Raw genomic sequence first — 13,627 nt, forward strand, 5'->3', positions numbered from 1 at the left:
AGGCCTCATCCCGGCGAAATTAAAATACCGTTAATTTTACAGTAATTATGTGATATCTTCAAATAGATAAAAGATAACTGAAATATGGAACAAGAGCGCCATAGACAATATTATTTTGCGCGAGGTACCGTTATCACAAGTCACCTAGTGGCTTTCCGTTTTCAGCTGTTTACAAACGCGAAAATAAATGCCGATTTTCAAAATGGCTCGAAATCGAAATCAGATAAAGTGAGTCGTGATAACGGTTTCTCATGTAAAATAATATTGTCTAGGGCGCTCTTGTTCCACATTTCGATTATCTTTTATCTATTTGAAGATATCACATAATTACTGTAAAATTAGCGGTATTTTAATTTCGCCGGGATGAAGACTCTTAAGCATTTACCAACCATCCACTGTGCTTTAGAAAGAATAAATGCTGAAATGAGAAAAAAAGCTGATTATTCCACATGTGGCAGCAAGTACTGAACCTTTCAGAAGAGTAATGAGTAACAAGTTTCTGCCTTTTTTCCATTTATTTTTATAATATTCTTCTTAGAAAACTGTCAATGCAAAACATAAATCACACGAAAAAGTCACTTTACCCCCCAAAAAAGTAACTTTTGGTGACAAATTTGTAAAAAAGTAACTATTAGTGACCAACTTGAAAAAAAGTAACTTTTAGTTAAAAAAAAAAAAAAGTGACTCGCTATGAGCCCTGCCACTATACAAAGCCTACTTGACGTGAGCTGGGATCGAACCAAGGACCCGATATGCAACAGACGTGAATGCTCTACCACTGAATCAACGCGGCCCTTTTGTTTTAGTAAGTTGGCAATACTGAACGTTACACGATTTTCATCTGTTGTCTTTGTGGTTAGTAGTTGCGGAGAGCACAATAGCGCACGATCGTAATCTGTTTACTGTACAGGTAGGAATGGAGCGCTTCACAACGAAACAACATGTTATCATAGTGAAAACTTATCACAAATGTGCTGAGTGTTGTAAATTTCTACCCGTACAGAAAACAGATTACGATTAAGCGCTATTCGGCGCTGGCTACTACTAAGCACAACGACAATAGACGAAAGTCGTGTAACGCTCAATGCTGACAACTTATTACAACAGAAATGGAGGACATATCGAAAGTTGTGTTCTTTATTGGACACCCATTATATGTTAAATTTTATCACTTGTGTAATGTAACTTCATCATGGTGAATATACGAATTTTTCATTTCACTTCCGTAGCATGTATTGTATATGAATAAGGCAAATGACGGTTTTCCATTAGAATGTTATTTCAGAAGTATGATAAAACAATCTGGAAATAAAAAAACAGAATATGCTATTGTTTAAAGGAAAATAGAGCTGAGGGATGCTTCTTACTTCTTTCTCACTAATGCCCTTCCAAGCCGCTGCTATATTACAGAACACGTCTCCGCCACTGTTTAAATTTGCACAAAGTTTAGGGTCTTGAGACAAATGAGCTAGAATTCTCAGTTCCAACTGTGAGTAGTCTGCAGCTAAGAACAGATTTCCTGAAACGAAAAATTATGTATGAACAGAACTGGCAATACACTTTAAGGTACAAAAATAAGTAGAACGAAATTATAAACATAACTCTGACTTAAATAAAAATAAAATCTAGCCAAAGCGACATTTATTATTATTAATATGTTTTACAGTTTCGGCAATATATTATTGCCTTTATCAGCTTACTATGAAAGTGCGGGGGCTGTCTAGAAAGTAGCAGACGTTTCGAAATATAAAAGTAACAGAGTGAACACACCAAATTGTATTATATACATTTGAAAGGTACACACTTAAGCTATTTTCCCACATAATCCCAATGCAAATTAAGGCACTTATCATACCGTGGCACAAGCTTTTCAATACCGTCCCGGTAGAAATCTACCGCCTGTAATTTCAACCACTGGCTTACACTGGCATGCAGTTCGGCGTCAGTATCAAAGCTTTGTGTAGCGAGCCATGTCTTCATTGCTGGGAAGAGGTGGCAGAGCTTAACTCACGAATCTCTGTCGCGATTGATGCAAACGAATCGCGGCAGAGATTCGTTTTTATAGTTGCTCAGCGCCAAATACGGACTGTATGGTGGGTGATCGAACATCTCCTATCCAAAACTATCCAAGAATTCTCGGGTGCACTTGGCCGTGTGTACCATTGTTCTCACCCGGCCTTCACTCGTTATTTCATGTCCGTACATTTCACATAGTTGGCAATAGATTTCAATTGAGTTTTTTTTTTTTTTTTCAACAGAAACCTAATCACAGAACACACCTCTCAAGATTTTCTATTGCAGTGCACATTGTAACACGTCACAGAAAGCACAGTAAGAGCGTCACAGTTCTCACGCTACCCAGCTGAATGCGTACTGCGTTCTGACACCAAGATCATTACTCTAGCCCCGCCCACTGCGGCGATGGGCTAAAACGACTGGTATTTCCCGTACAGTTCTCGTACAACCTAAAGCTACAGTTTATAAACTTCAGAAAATCAGACGTTGCTTCAAAACACAAATAATATTTATATATTAATGAAAGGGAGAAATAACCGGATTTTTAATACATCAAATTATCTGTAGGTGCGAATTCACTGATACACGAAGAATGAAAAAGTGGATTACTGGACCGCGATCTTCGACTACCGTGCCGATGCGTTAACCACTATGCAACGCAGTCCGCTTCCCAGAGTTGCCATACACTCTCTCCCTCTCGAAGTTGGTGCTCTTTACTTACATCACATGGCTTCTACCGCAACCTAAGCTGTTGTGCTAGGACAATCCAGTATTTATATTCAGAACACCCTTTGACCCTTATAATATGATGGGTGTGTAAAAAGTGCGGTTGTTTCTTCTTTTTCATTAATATGAAGACTGGATTGTCCAAACACAACAGCTGGGTTGTGGTACAACCCATATGGTCTAAGTAAAGAGCATCAATTTCAAAAGTGAGAGAATGCTACGAGTTAATGATATAATAAACACTTCTGACCAGAGTATATACACTTGTTTATTAAAAACTAAATTCCAGTGTAACAGTTTCGACAACGTAACGTTGTCTTCATCAGACACTAACTGAAAGAGATATCTTAGAGCGTAGGTATTTATACTAAAAGTGAAAGTCCTTGTGTGCATGGGACGCCACCTGGGTCGTACTTCTCCGGGCGTCATCTTTCGGCCACCTGCCCTGACTTAATTACCCTCCCACCTGTGTTTATCTTTTCCAGACACACCTGTTGTTTATACTTGACCAATTGCCTTAAAACTTTCTCTTAATCTACCTCTGATGCCTATTAGAAATAAATAACAAACTATACTACATACAACTGATTATAAATACAGCAATATATATATATATATATATATATATATATATATATATATATATAGACATAAAAATAAACTATAAAATATATAAAACTCTATATAACTATATACAATATTAAACTATATATAATATTAAATATATGAATATAAATTACATATAAATATGTTCAATCTTGTTTTTTCACTTCAATTTGTTCCAATAATTTATCCCTTAGATCATGTATTAACAGTCCACTTGTCGAGTTCATTAATTTGTCACTTTTCTCTTTCTTTATCCTTCGTGCTTCCTTCCATTTCCTTATCATTGGTCTATTCTCCCTTTCTAGCCCCTTTACACCTTCCCAATCTATATCATGCCCCGTTTGTTTAACATGTTTATATATGGCATTATTTTCTCCCTTAAGTCTCACATCATCCCTATGTTGTTTAATTCTCTCCCTAAGTTTTTTTCCCTGTTTCCCCTATGTATATCATATCACAATCCTTACACGTCACTTTATACACTACACCTTCATCTTTCTCACATATTTCCTTCGTTCTACTTTTCGCTTTCCTAATCACTTTCAAAATTCTTCTTCCTCCTTTTCTGTACGTCTTCACACCACCTCTTCTAAGTAAGTTCTTTAGTACTTCTGTCTTCTCCCCGATGCTCTCTATCCCGTGCCATTTGTTCTCCTCCTCTTCCTTCCTCTCCTTTCTCCTTCCTTTCCTTCTTTCCTCTTCAATTCTGTTCTTCCTTAACTTCTGTCTGTTGTACCCATTCTGCTCTAGTAAACTGTGGAACTTCTCTATGTCCTCCTTCTTTTTCTCCTCTTCAGTATCTATTTCTTCTGTTCTTCTCTCCATATTTAGTTTTTAATAAACAAGTGTATATACTCTGGTCAGAAGTGTTTATTATTTCTTTAGTGAGTTCCAGAGTCGTGATGGATAGAGTTAATGATCATTTTGGGGTTTATTTCGGTAACTATACACTATATTGTCAATTTGCTAGCGACATAATAAAGAAATTGATTGGTCAAGTTGGTCAAGTGATATATACGGAGTATTGGAGTGTATGGTTCAGAAACTTGACATTACGGAAGTTAGAGAAGAAATATTTAGAGAGCTTCGAAATGTGGTGTTGGAGGAGGAGGAAGAAGATAAAATGGACAGAGAGTAACAAACGAAGATGTTTTAAAACGGATAGGAGAGAATAGCATGCTTTTAGCCAACATCCTTCGTAGGAAGACCAATTGAATTGGACACATCTTGGGAAGAAATTGTCTTCTTCATACTGTTATAGAAGGAAAGATGGAAGGGAAGCGAGGAATAACAAGAAGAAGAACACAACTGATCGATGATTTGAAAAACAGAAGAAAATATTGGGAGTTAAAAGAGGAAACTAAAGATCGAGAAACGTGGAAGAAACATTTCTAGGCCCAAACTAAAAAGATACACCTCATTAGTACCACCAAAAGGCAGAATACTTAATAATAATAATAATAATAATAATAATAATAATAATAATAATAATAATAATAATAATAATAATAATAATAATACCACCTCAAAATGAGTTTAACCTTAATAATTGGCGTGGTTCTTGTATAGCATCAATTTTTTGGTTTACAAAGAAAAAACAGTTTTCCCCAATTTTCTCGTAAACTACGCATGTGCTTTTAAACTGCGATATATCATTTTGTTCAGCGCAACGGTATCTCTATTATATTGTGCGTGTAAGCAATAAGAAAAAAAAAAAAAAAAAAGACCATAGTTGACAATAATCTAAATGAATACACTCACCAGAACAAGGTGTAAAAGCCAATCTCATGCTAATACACACAGTATCCTGAGCACCTTTAATGTACGATTGTAAATGCTTCATGGCATCTGGGATCCCTTTCTTGGATTTTCTGTGCAGCGTAGATGGAGAATTGCTATCAGACGAGATTAATATATCCGACACGTCAACATCGAAGTCTCTGGGAACATTTTGAAGATTGGGTTCATGCATTGTAATTCTGCCAGTCGATGTATAAGTGTAGTAGGTTCCATAGATACGAGCAGTCGATTTCTCACGAAGCACTTTTGCTAGAGGAAACACAACCTGAAATAGAAATAGAAAATATATATATAGCGTGTTAATCCGAAAGATCTTGTGATCTTTGCGTAATAATGATGCAACAATAATATAGAGTTGTATATTTTGAAAAAATGTGTAAACAAACAGATTATACCTAGGTACTTAAGGTTTCTTAACCTTTGACCTTTTTCTTTGGTTTAAATTGAAAATTAGATATGTCAGTCCTTACCTTGTATTTCGAATATTTCTGACTCACTCAAATCATTTTAGCATTCTTTGACTTTTTTCAGTGATGTCTAAAACTTGCTAAACTGGGTGCATTGTTAAGGTTTATCTCTTTCTGTGGAACTATAATAATAATAATAATAATAATAATAATAATAATAATAATAATAATAATAATAATAATAATAACAATAATAATAATAATAATAATCAACAACTCACTCTTCAAACATCTTTGAAATGGGCAGTAGTAAAAAGCTTCCCTCTGATGCGTAGGATCCCTGGTTCGATACAAACTCGCGCCAGGTGGGCTTTGTGGTGGACAAACATCGCGTAAGTTTTCTCGGGGTTCTCCCATTCTCCCTCAGTCTCAGGGCACAATTATGGGACATTAAACTCAAAAGAAAGGAAGAAATAAAGTTTTTTTTTTTTTTTTTTTTAATACATGTTTTGTCCAATTAACAATATGTCCAGTTTAGCACGTTTTAGATGCCACCGAAGAAAAAGTCAGAGAACATTGAAATGATTTGAATCTCAAAATGTTGAGTAGCAAGGTGAGAATCTAAGCAATCTAGCAGCAAAGATTCGACAGGTCCTTCACTAGTATGTTAAATTATATCCCATTGAATTGATTTATACGGTAAGCTGTTGAAAACAGTGCTATTGCAACAAAGATACAGCTGACCTGTTAGACATCAAACGTCACACAGTTTGAGGCATTTCTCATTATCACAAAGCTTGGAAAATGGGATATCATATTACTATTTCATATTGAAATTCTAAAGGAAAAGTCGTATTTTGACACTCGTATTCTGTAACTCGACAATCCGCAACACCGGCTATTCTGCTTTAGTAATAAAATAAAATAATAATGATAAAAAAACAATACAATTATTAAGATGCTGTAGGATACATTTTAATAGGATAGGCCAATAGATATCTTTTTTTTTTTTTTATTACTCAAAGGGACATTTTGCTGATCGTGCACCACATAATGACAAAATTATTTGACTTCTATCAATAATAAAATAATAATATAAATCATGATAGACTGACTGTAAATTTCTACGACATAATGACTATATAGCACTGAACATCGTTGATGCCGCTGGAGGCTCGCTGATTAGCATTGACTATCTCAAAACTGATTTTATCTAATTATGAAGTGCTTCATGATATTTACATTCTAAAACCAGTGGGGTAGGATAGCGTTTTCTCAGATAGTGGAGTGACAATACCAGCCGAATATGTTTTAATATCTAAGTGGTTTTCTCGGAATACTCGGAGTGTCTTTTCTTTTCCAGGAAAAAAAAAAAGATTAAAACGCCAAATTAGCGGTGTCCGACCAGATGTATGTGAAGTGCTCGCGTTCAAGGCCCTTGAGAAAGTTGAAATATCGAGAAGAATCTGATAAAAAAACGAGAAAGTAATGGATACAAGGTATATTTAAATTTAACAAAAACCGTATTTATGATAGATTTTGCACACCTTGAGGAACACCTGAAATATTTGCGAACAAACGGTATTCATTAGTTTGCCGTGTTTTTTCTCACGTTTATATGTGTTCTAATGGATAAAGGTCGTACTGAGCACATACACCGTTCAACAATTAAGTAATGAAACTGATTTTATTGTGATCAAAATACAGATAATGTAATAATATCTGTTTATTACTCAAAGTATATTCCTTCTGCGTCAATACAGCGAGTGGCACGATGACGTAAGAAGCAGAACGACTTCTGCGACTTAGTTTGTGGTATGTTATGTAATATCGTTGTCACAGCTGCTTGGATGTCTTCAACATTGTCAAATCGTCCTTATAATAGTAACTTCAGCTTAGGAAACAGAAAATAGTCACAGGGGGACATATCTGGAGAATAAAGGGTGAGTGCTGCACCACACACATATACTTATTTTTTCGGCCTAATATTCTTGAACAAGTACTGGCTGGTGCGCGGGTGCATTGTCATGGATAAGGAACCAGCTGCTTGGGGCTGAGTATTCAAGTCGAAAATAACGAATTCTCTTCACAAAACGCCCCAAAAAAACACTTAAATAAAACTGGGAATTCACTGTGTGACCTTCTGATACAAATTTATGATGAATGCTATCCTTACTGTCGTAGAAACACAGGAGCATTGTCTTCACTTTTGACTTCTGAAGTCAGAATTTCTTGTTTTTTGGAGATTCTGGGGACTTTCATTCGGCACTGTGACGTTTAGTAGCTGGACCATAACGGTAACACCAACATTCGTCTTTTGCAACACTGGAAAGAAGGAATTTTATTTCTATGGGCCGTTGCCATGATGTTAAAGGCGTAAGCAATATGCTTTTGCTTTTATTCCTCAAACAATGAGTGTAGCACAAACCGCGATGAGATCTTCTTGCTCAAGTATTTCACTAAGATCTTACAAATTGTCTCCCAGTTAACACCAAACTCATCTGTCATCAGTCTCACTCACGGAACAATCTTCTTGCACACGTTCATTGACTTGAGTTCTCCGTGACGAACAGACATTGGACGACCTGGCCGAGATTCAGCTTCAATCGATTCCACACCACGTTTAAAACATTCACACCATCTAAAGATCTGTGCAAGAGACATACACGTATCGCCATACATTCTCGGCATAAAATCAATAGTCTCTGTGCCACTTTTATTCCGTTTAACACAGAATTTGATATTCACTCTCTGATGCATCCTGCTGGCGTGACGAGGGCCTCTGAGCGACTGCGTCGTATTTCCCGTCACGCTTCGCTGCGACAAAGCAGTATTGTCCGATTGTAGAGAAGGGATTACTGTTTCAAACGCACTATTGGTTTACATATTACAGTCACTGTTTCGTCACAATCAAACGCACATATTGGTTTATGGATTACAGTCACTTTTTCGTCACAATCAAACGCACATATTGGTTTATGGATTAGAGTCACTGTTTCGTCACAATCAAACGCACCACATATTGGTTTATGGATTAGAGACACTGTTTCGTTACAATCAAACGCACATATTGGTTTATGGATTATAGTCACTGTTTCGTCACAATCAAACGCACATATTGGTTTATGGATTACAGTCACTGTTTAGTCACAATCAAACGCACATATTGGTTTATGGATTACAGTCACTGTTTAGTCACAATCAAACGCACATATTGGTTTATGGATTAGAGTCACTGTTTCGTCACAATAAAATCAGTCTCAGTTAGGGATGGCCAATTCCGGAAGTTTTACTTTCCGGAATCCGGAAAGTAAAATCGGAAAATTCCGGAATTCGGAAAAATTCCGGAATTCAAAAAAATTCCGGATTTCGGAAAAATTCCGGAATTCAGAAAAATCCGGATTTCGGAAAAATTCCGGAATTCGGAAAAATTCCGGAATTCAGAAAAAATCCGGAGTTCGGAAAAATTCCGGAATTCAGAAAAAATCCGGAGTTCGGAAAAATTCCGGAATTCAGAAAAAATCCGGATTTCGGAAAAATTCCGGAATCCGGAAAAATTCCGGAATTCAGAAAATTCCGGAATTCGGAAAAATTATTTTTTCTTTTTGTAATCCTAAGAATTTTGTTCAAATGCAAACGAACAAATTTCCTTTTTGTAATCCTAAGAATGTATGATGCAAGTTAAGCTGAAACTTACATCCTAAAGTATACACTACTCAATCTTCCCATGGTTAATGAGATGTAGTCCAAAAGTACGATGTACTCCTAATATTTAATTTTTGTTTTACTGTGATATTGTCCAGAGGTAATACATATATCACACTGAGATAAACAACTTGACATAATGAAGATGTTATCATACGTAGTTTTCCAGAAAATCGTGAGAAACGAATTTTTATGAAGTTAAAATATGCGTCGCTTGTTGCCAGTGTGATACAATTGATAACTTTTATGCTGGAATAGTCTTATTATTATTATTATTATTATTATTATTATTATTATTATTATTATTATTATTAATCGTTTATGTACTGTAAAAGAAAAATAAGAACCGTTAAGTAGTAGATTTTATCTGTTGTTTTTTGATATCTTCTAACAGTAATAACAAACTGCTTGTAAATACGCAATGATTATCAAGGACAATGGCATATTAATGTAAGGACTACTCTGCAGACTAGCAATAAACAATAAACAATAACAGATAAACAATAGTTGCAAAAAAAATAATAATAATAATAATAATAACTAACTTGGGCATGTCAGAATGTTCGCGAGAATATAGGGACGCATTGAGACTCTAGCAAAGAGCGTTGCGTTATTATTACTCAAAGGGCCGTACGATGGAGGCATTAACGCTAATGTTAATGGCACTAATGAGCACTTACTTGCTCTAACGGTTAACCTCATTTTTGAGATGATTCTTAGAAGTGGGCGTGTTGGCATGCAGTTAGAAGACTTATATCCATTATTTAAAAAAAACACGTTATCTGTGGAGTACTAACGATTTGCGTCACTATCGAACACTAACATAGCACTAGCGACGTTTAAAGTCGAAATTGGAGTCTGACGTAAGTGGCTTGTTAACTTCACGGACATTATATTTTCCTTGAATGCGAGAATTTTGCGCCCGGGAAATTTGCGCCCTACCACAAAAATAGGAAAAAATGCGCTCACAATATATTTGCGCTGGGATGTTTGCGCCCTACCGCAAAAAGAGGGGGAAATGCGTCGGCTATATATTTGCACTGGGATGTTAGCGCCCTACAATTCAACTTATTTTTGTATTGTGTAAAGTAACTTCTACTCACATTTGAACTAGGCTTGCCTCTCATCGACTCAGTGAGTTACTCCATCCGTTATAATATTCCGAACAAATGAAAAAATACAATTTTAGTTCACTAAAGGGCAATCCATACAAATACAATTTTTCATTATACTACAAAATTTACAATAAAAGTATAAATGACTGATATATAATTATTTATTAATATAATGAAAGAGTATAATTTAATCTACAAAAGGCTGTTTGGCTCTACCCAGATATCTCTGTTCACAATCCTTGCGAGTTGTTTGGCTTTTCAGGACACAAAATATAGAAAAGAAAATGTAAAGTGAATGTAAAATCAGTTCAGTAATATTATCAAGAAAACTATGTACATTGTGTTTACTTGCTGGAATTACACTTCAAACAGACAATTGCGTTCAGTCGTTCTTTCAGAAAAAATGTTCCGGGGGGCACACTTAGTATTCCGGAGGGGGGGTTACTATTGGTACTATTCTATTTATTATTATATTATAGACGTATTATTTTGGTCTCCTCCGAGGGAGCACTCTGAGAGCTCTGGGGAGGCCAGTGTTCCCCCAAAATCATCTCTGGAAGAAGCAGTGATTGCGTTGATCCGTTGTGTTCTTTTGGCTTATACTGAAGTTTATTCTCCCCTTATATAGCCACAATGAAAATAAATCACAAATGGCATGGTTGTGGGGGCAGGATTGTTTATGCTGTAATGTCAGCCCCTCCTAGCAAATGCGTAAGCTCCAATAGGTTCTTTTATTTCGCAGGGCTCAAACTTCCCGGTGGAGGTACATCGCAGGCGCAATTTTCCCTGTTCTTGAGGTAGGGCGCAAATTTCCCAGACGTAAAATTCTCGACACCGTTCGAATGACCTCGGAAGACTATATCTTTTTCAATACTTTTTTATATTTTTTTTTTACTCGAGATTTCTTCATAGCTTCTTATTAAAATACTTACTAATATATCCTCATTTTATTGTCCTAACCAATCAATATGGGTATGTCAGTAAAATATTTAGATTGATTGAGCCTCTGGTGTGTAACCACAGTATTTCATATCATCCCTCCATTAGAAATCTTGGCTAAAGGAACCAATATATGTAGCCAATAAAATAGTTTAGAATGATTGAACCCCTGGAAATAACCACAATATTTCGTGACAGACCCCCCCCCCCCCTTCCTATTACCACATTCTAGCTACGTGCCTGACTCAGCTAATTCTCTACATTCTTTACCAAGCACACATTTTCTAAATCGGAAAATGCTCTCTAAATACCTAAGCTCATTATTTTCAGCAGATGCACAATTTGGGTAACATTCTATCTACATGAATGTTATATAAGTCGATTACTGGAAACCGCTTATCGCTATCTATTACCATATTTACTATATAATGATTAACGTTAAAACCGGAAATGGTTGATTTGTACCGCTTTCGGTTTGAATATTACATTCATCAGGAAACTCGATTATTAACTATTGACTCTGTACATCGTGGCCAAAATTGATGGTAATCCATCAGATAGTTCTTGAGACTGTTTGTTTCACTGACGGACAGAATGAATATATAGCTATAGAGTTTTGATAAACTAAATTCGTTAATGAGTGATGATGGAACAAATATAAGAAAGGGAACCAAGAGTAGGCCTACCACCGGAAAAATTTTCGAACACAAAATTAGCCATCGAAAACCCACATGTCCTGGGTTAGAATACCATAGATGAAAACTCTACCACTGAGTCATCAATCACCCGCTTATTAGTTTTATTAATTATTATATTAATATAAATTAATGAATGCCTGCTTATGTTAATTATTGAACAATTACATTGTATACTTCGTAAAGTCAAAAATTGTAAATTTGTATTTACTGTACATACAGTGAGCGCAGAAAGTGTTCGTACACCTATGCTATTGGAACGAGAATGCCTGCGAAAAAGAAACAGAAAATTTAAGAAGTGTAATAACACACACAATATGAATAATGAAAACTAAGCTTTATGAATATATCAATAAAGAACCACAAAGACAAGTTTAATGGTCAGAAAGTAAATAAATTCCGTAGAAAGTGTATAGAGTAGACGCAAAAAGAGATCGTATACCTGACGTACGAATACGAAACAAAGATACCACAACTGGGGTTCACTAGTATTCACCTGAGTATACACCTCTGTATAGCTTGACGAATAACAGAATGAGTTTAGTTGTGAATAGGAGTGAAAAAACTGCACGGTAGGCTGTCAAAATGGGAAGCAACCGAACAGAAACGAATGAGGAGACAAGAAAAGTAATTATTAAATTGCATAAGAAAGGTACGTATTTGAGAAAGATAGCAAACCTTGCAGACAGGCCTCGTTCAACAGTACAAACAATAATTGCGATGTATAATGTTTCTATCACTGTGCGAAAAAAAAAAAAAAAAAAAATGGAAGACCAAGAGTGTTGAGTGAACAAGATAAACGTTACATTATTAGGAAAAGAACAAAGGTTCCGAAAAGTAGTGCTGTGCAATTGGCAAGGATCTGGAAACACGCGGTGTTAAAGTATCAGCCAGTACAGTGCGGAATAATTGCAGGGTATCATGGTCGGATAGCCAGGAAAATGTTATGGGTGAACAAGACAAATCGTATAAAGAGACTAAAGTTTGAAAAAGAGTATAAAGATAAGGGATCAGGCTTCTTTCTGGAATAGGGTCATATTTTCGGACGAAAGTAAATTTAATCTTATCGAATCCAATGGGAGGCGTATGGTATGGCGCAAGGTGAATACAGAGATGAATCCTCAAAATCTCGTCCCTAAAGTAAGACACGGAGGAGTGTCCGTGCTCGTCTGGGGTTGTATGAGTGCCTCAGGAGTGGGTCGTCTCCACTTTGGAGTGATGATCCACAAAGTGTATATTAACATATTAAAGGAAAATCTCCATAATAGTGCGCAGAAAACAATTTATTGTTCAGCAAGGCAACAACTCCAAACATACAGCGAAAAATACTCGATTGTGGCTACTCTATAATACCTTGAAACAGCTTCGCACACCTCCCCAATTCCCAGACATGAACCCCATAGAACATCTATGGTCTGTTCTGGAGACAAGAATCAGAAGGCACAGCTTCTCTACTAAAGAAGGCCTGAAAAAAGCTATTCAAGAAGAATGGAACACAATCAGTCCCGAAGCTACAGAACTACGAACTACTACAGGTGAAATCAATGCCACGAAGACTACAGACAATCATTAACGCACAGGGTAATCCCACAAAATATTAAATAACGTAATATACTTT

At 36.0% G+C, this 13,627-nt stretch overlaps 1 protein-coding gene across 2 annotated transcripts in view; it reads right to left on the reverse strand.

The window, feature by feature from the left end:
- PolQ (DNA polymerase theta) overlaps positions 1–13,627 on the reverse strand; it is a 176,809-nt gene that overhangs the window by 50,554 nt on the left and 112,628 nt on the right. For both annotated transcript variants that reach the window (XM_081732418.1, XM_081732413.1), the window contains exons 23-24: positions 5,110–5,413; positions 1,368–1,519 (exon numbers count right to left, since the gene is read on the reverse strand). In XM_081732418.1, coding sequence (XP_081588544.1) covers positions 1,368–1,519; positions 5,110–5,413 — 456 coding nt within the window. The remainder of the gene's footprint in view (positions 1–1,367; positions 1,520–5,109; positions 5,414–13,627) is intronic.

The sequence above is a fragment of the Thermobia domestica genome, chromosome 1, assembly GCF_964235325.1.
Source record: "Thermobia domestica chromosome 1, izTheDome1.hap1.1, whole genome shotgun sequence".
In the NCBI taxonomy this organism is placed as follows: Eukaryota; Metazoa; Arthropoda; class Insecta; order Zygentoma; family Lepismatidae; genus Thermobia; species Thermobia domestica.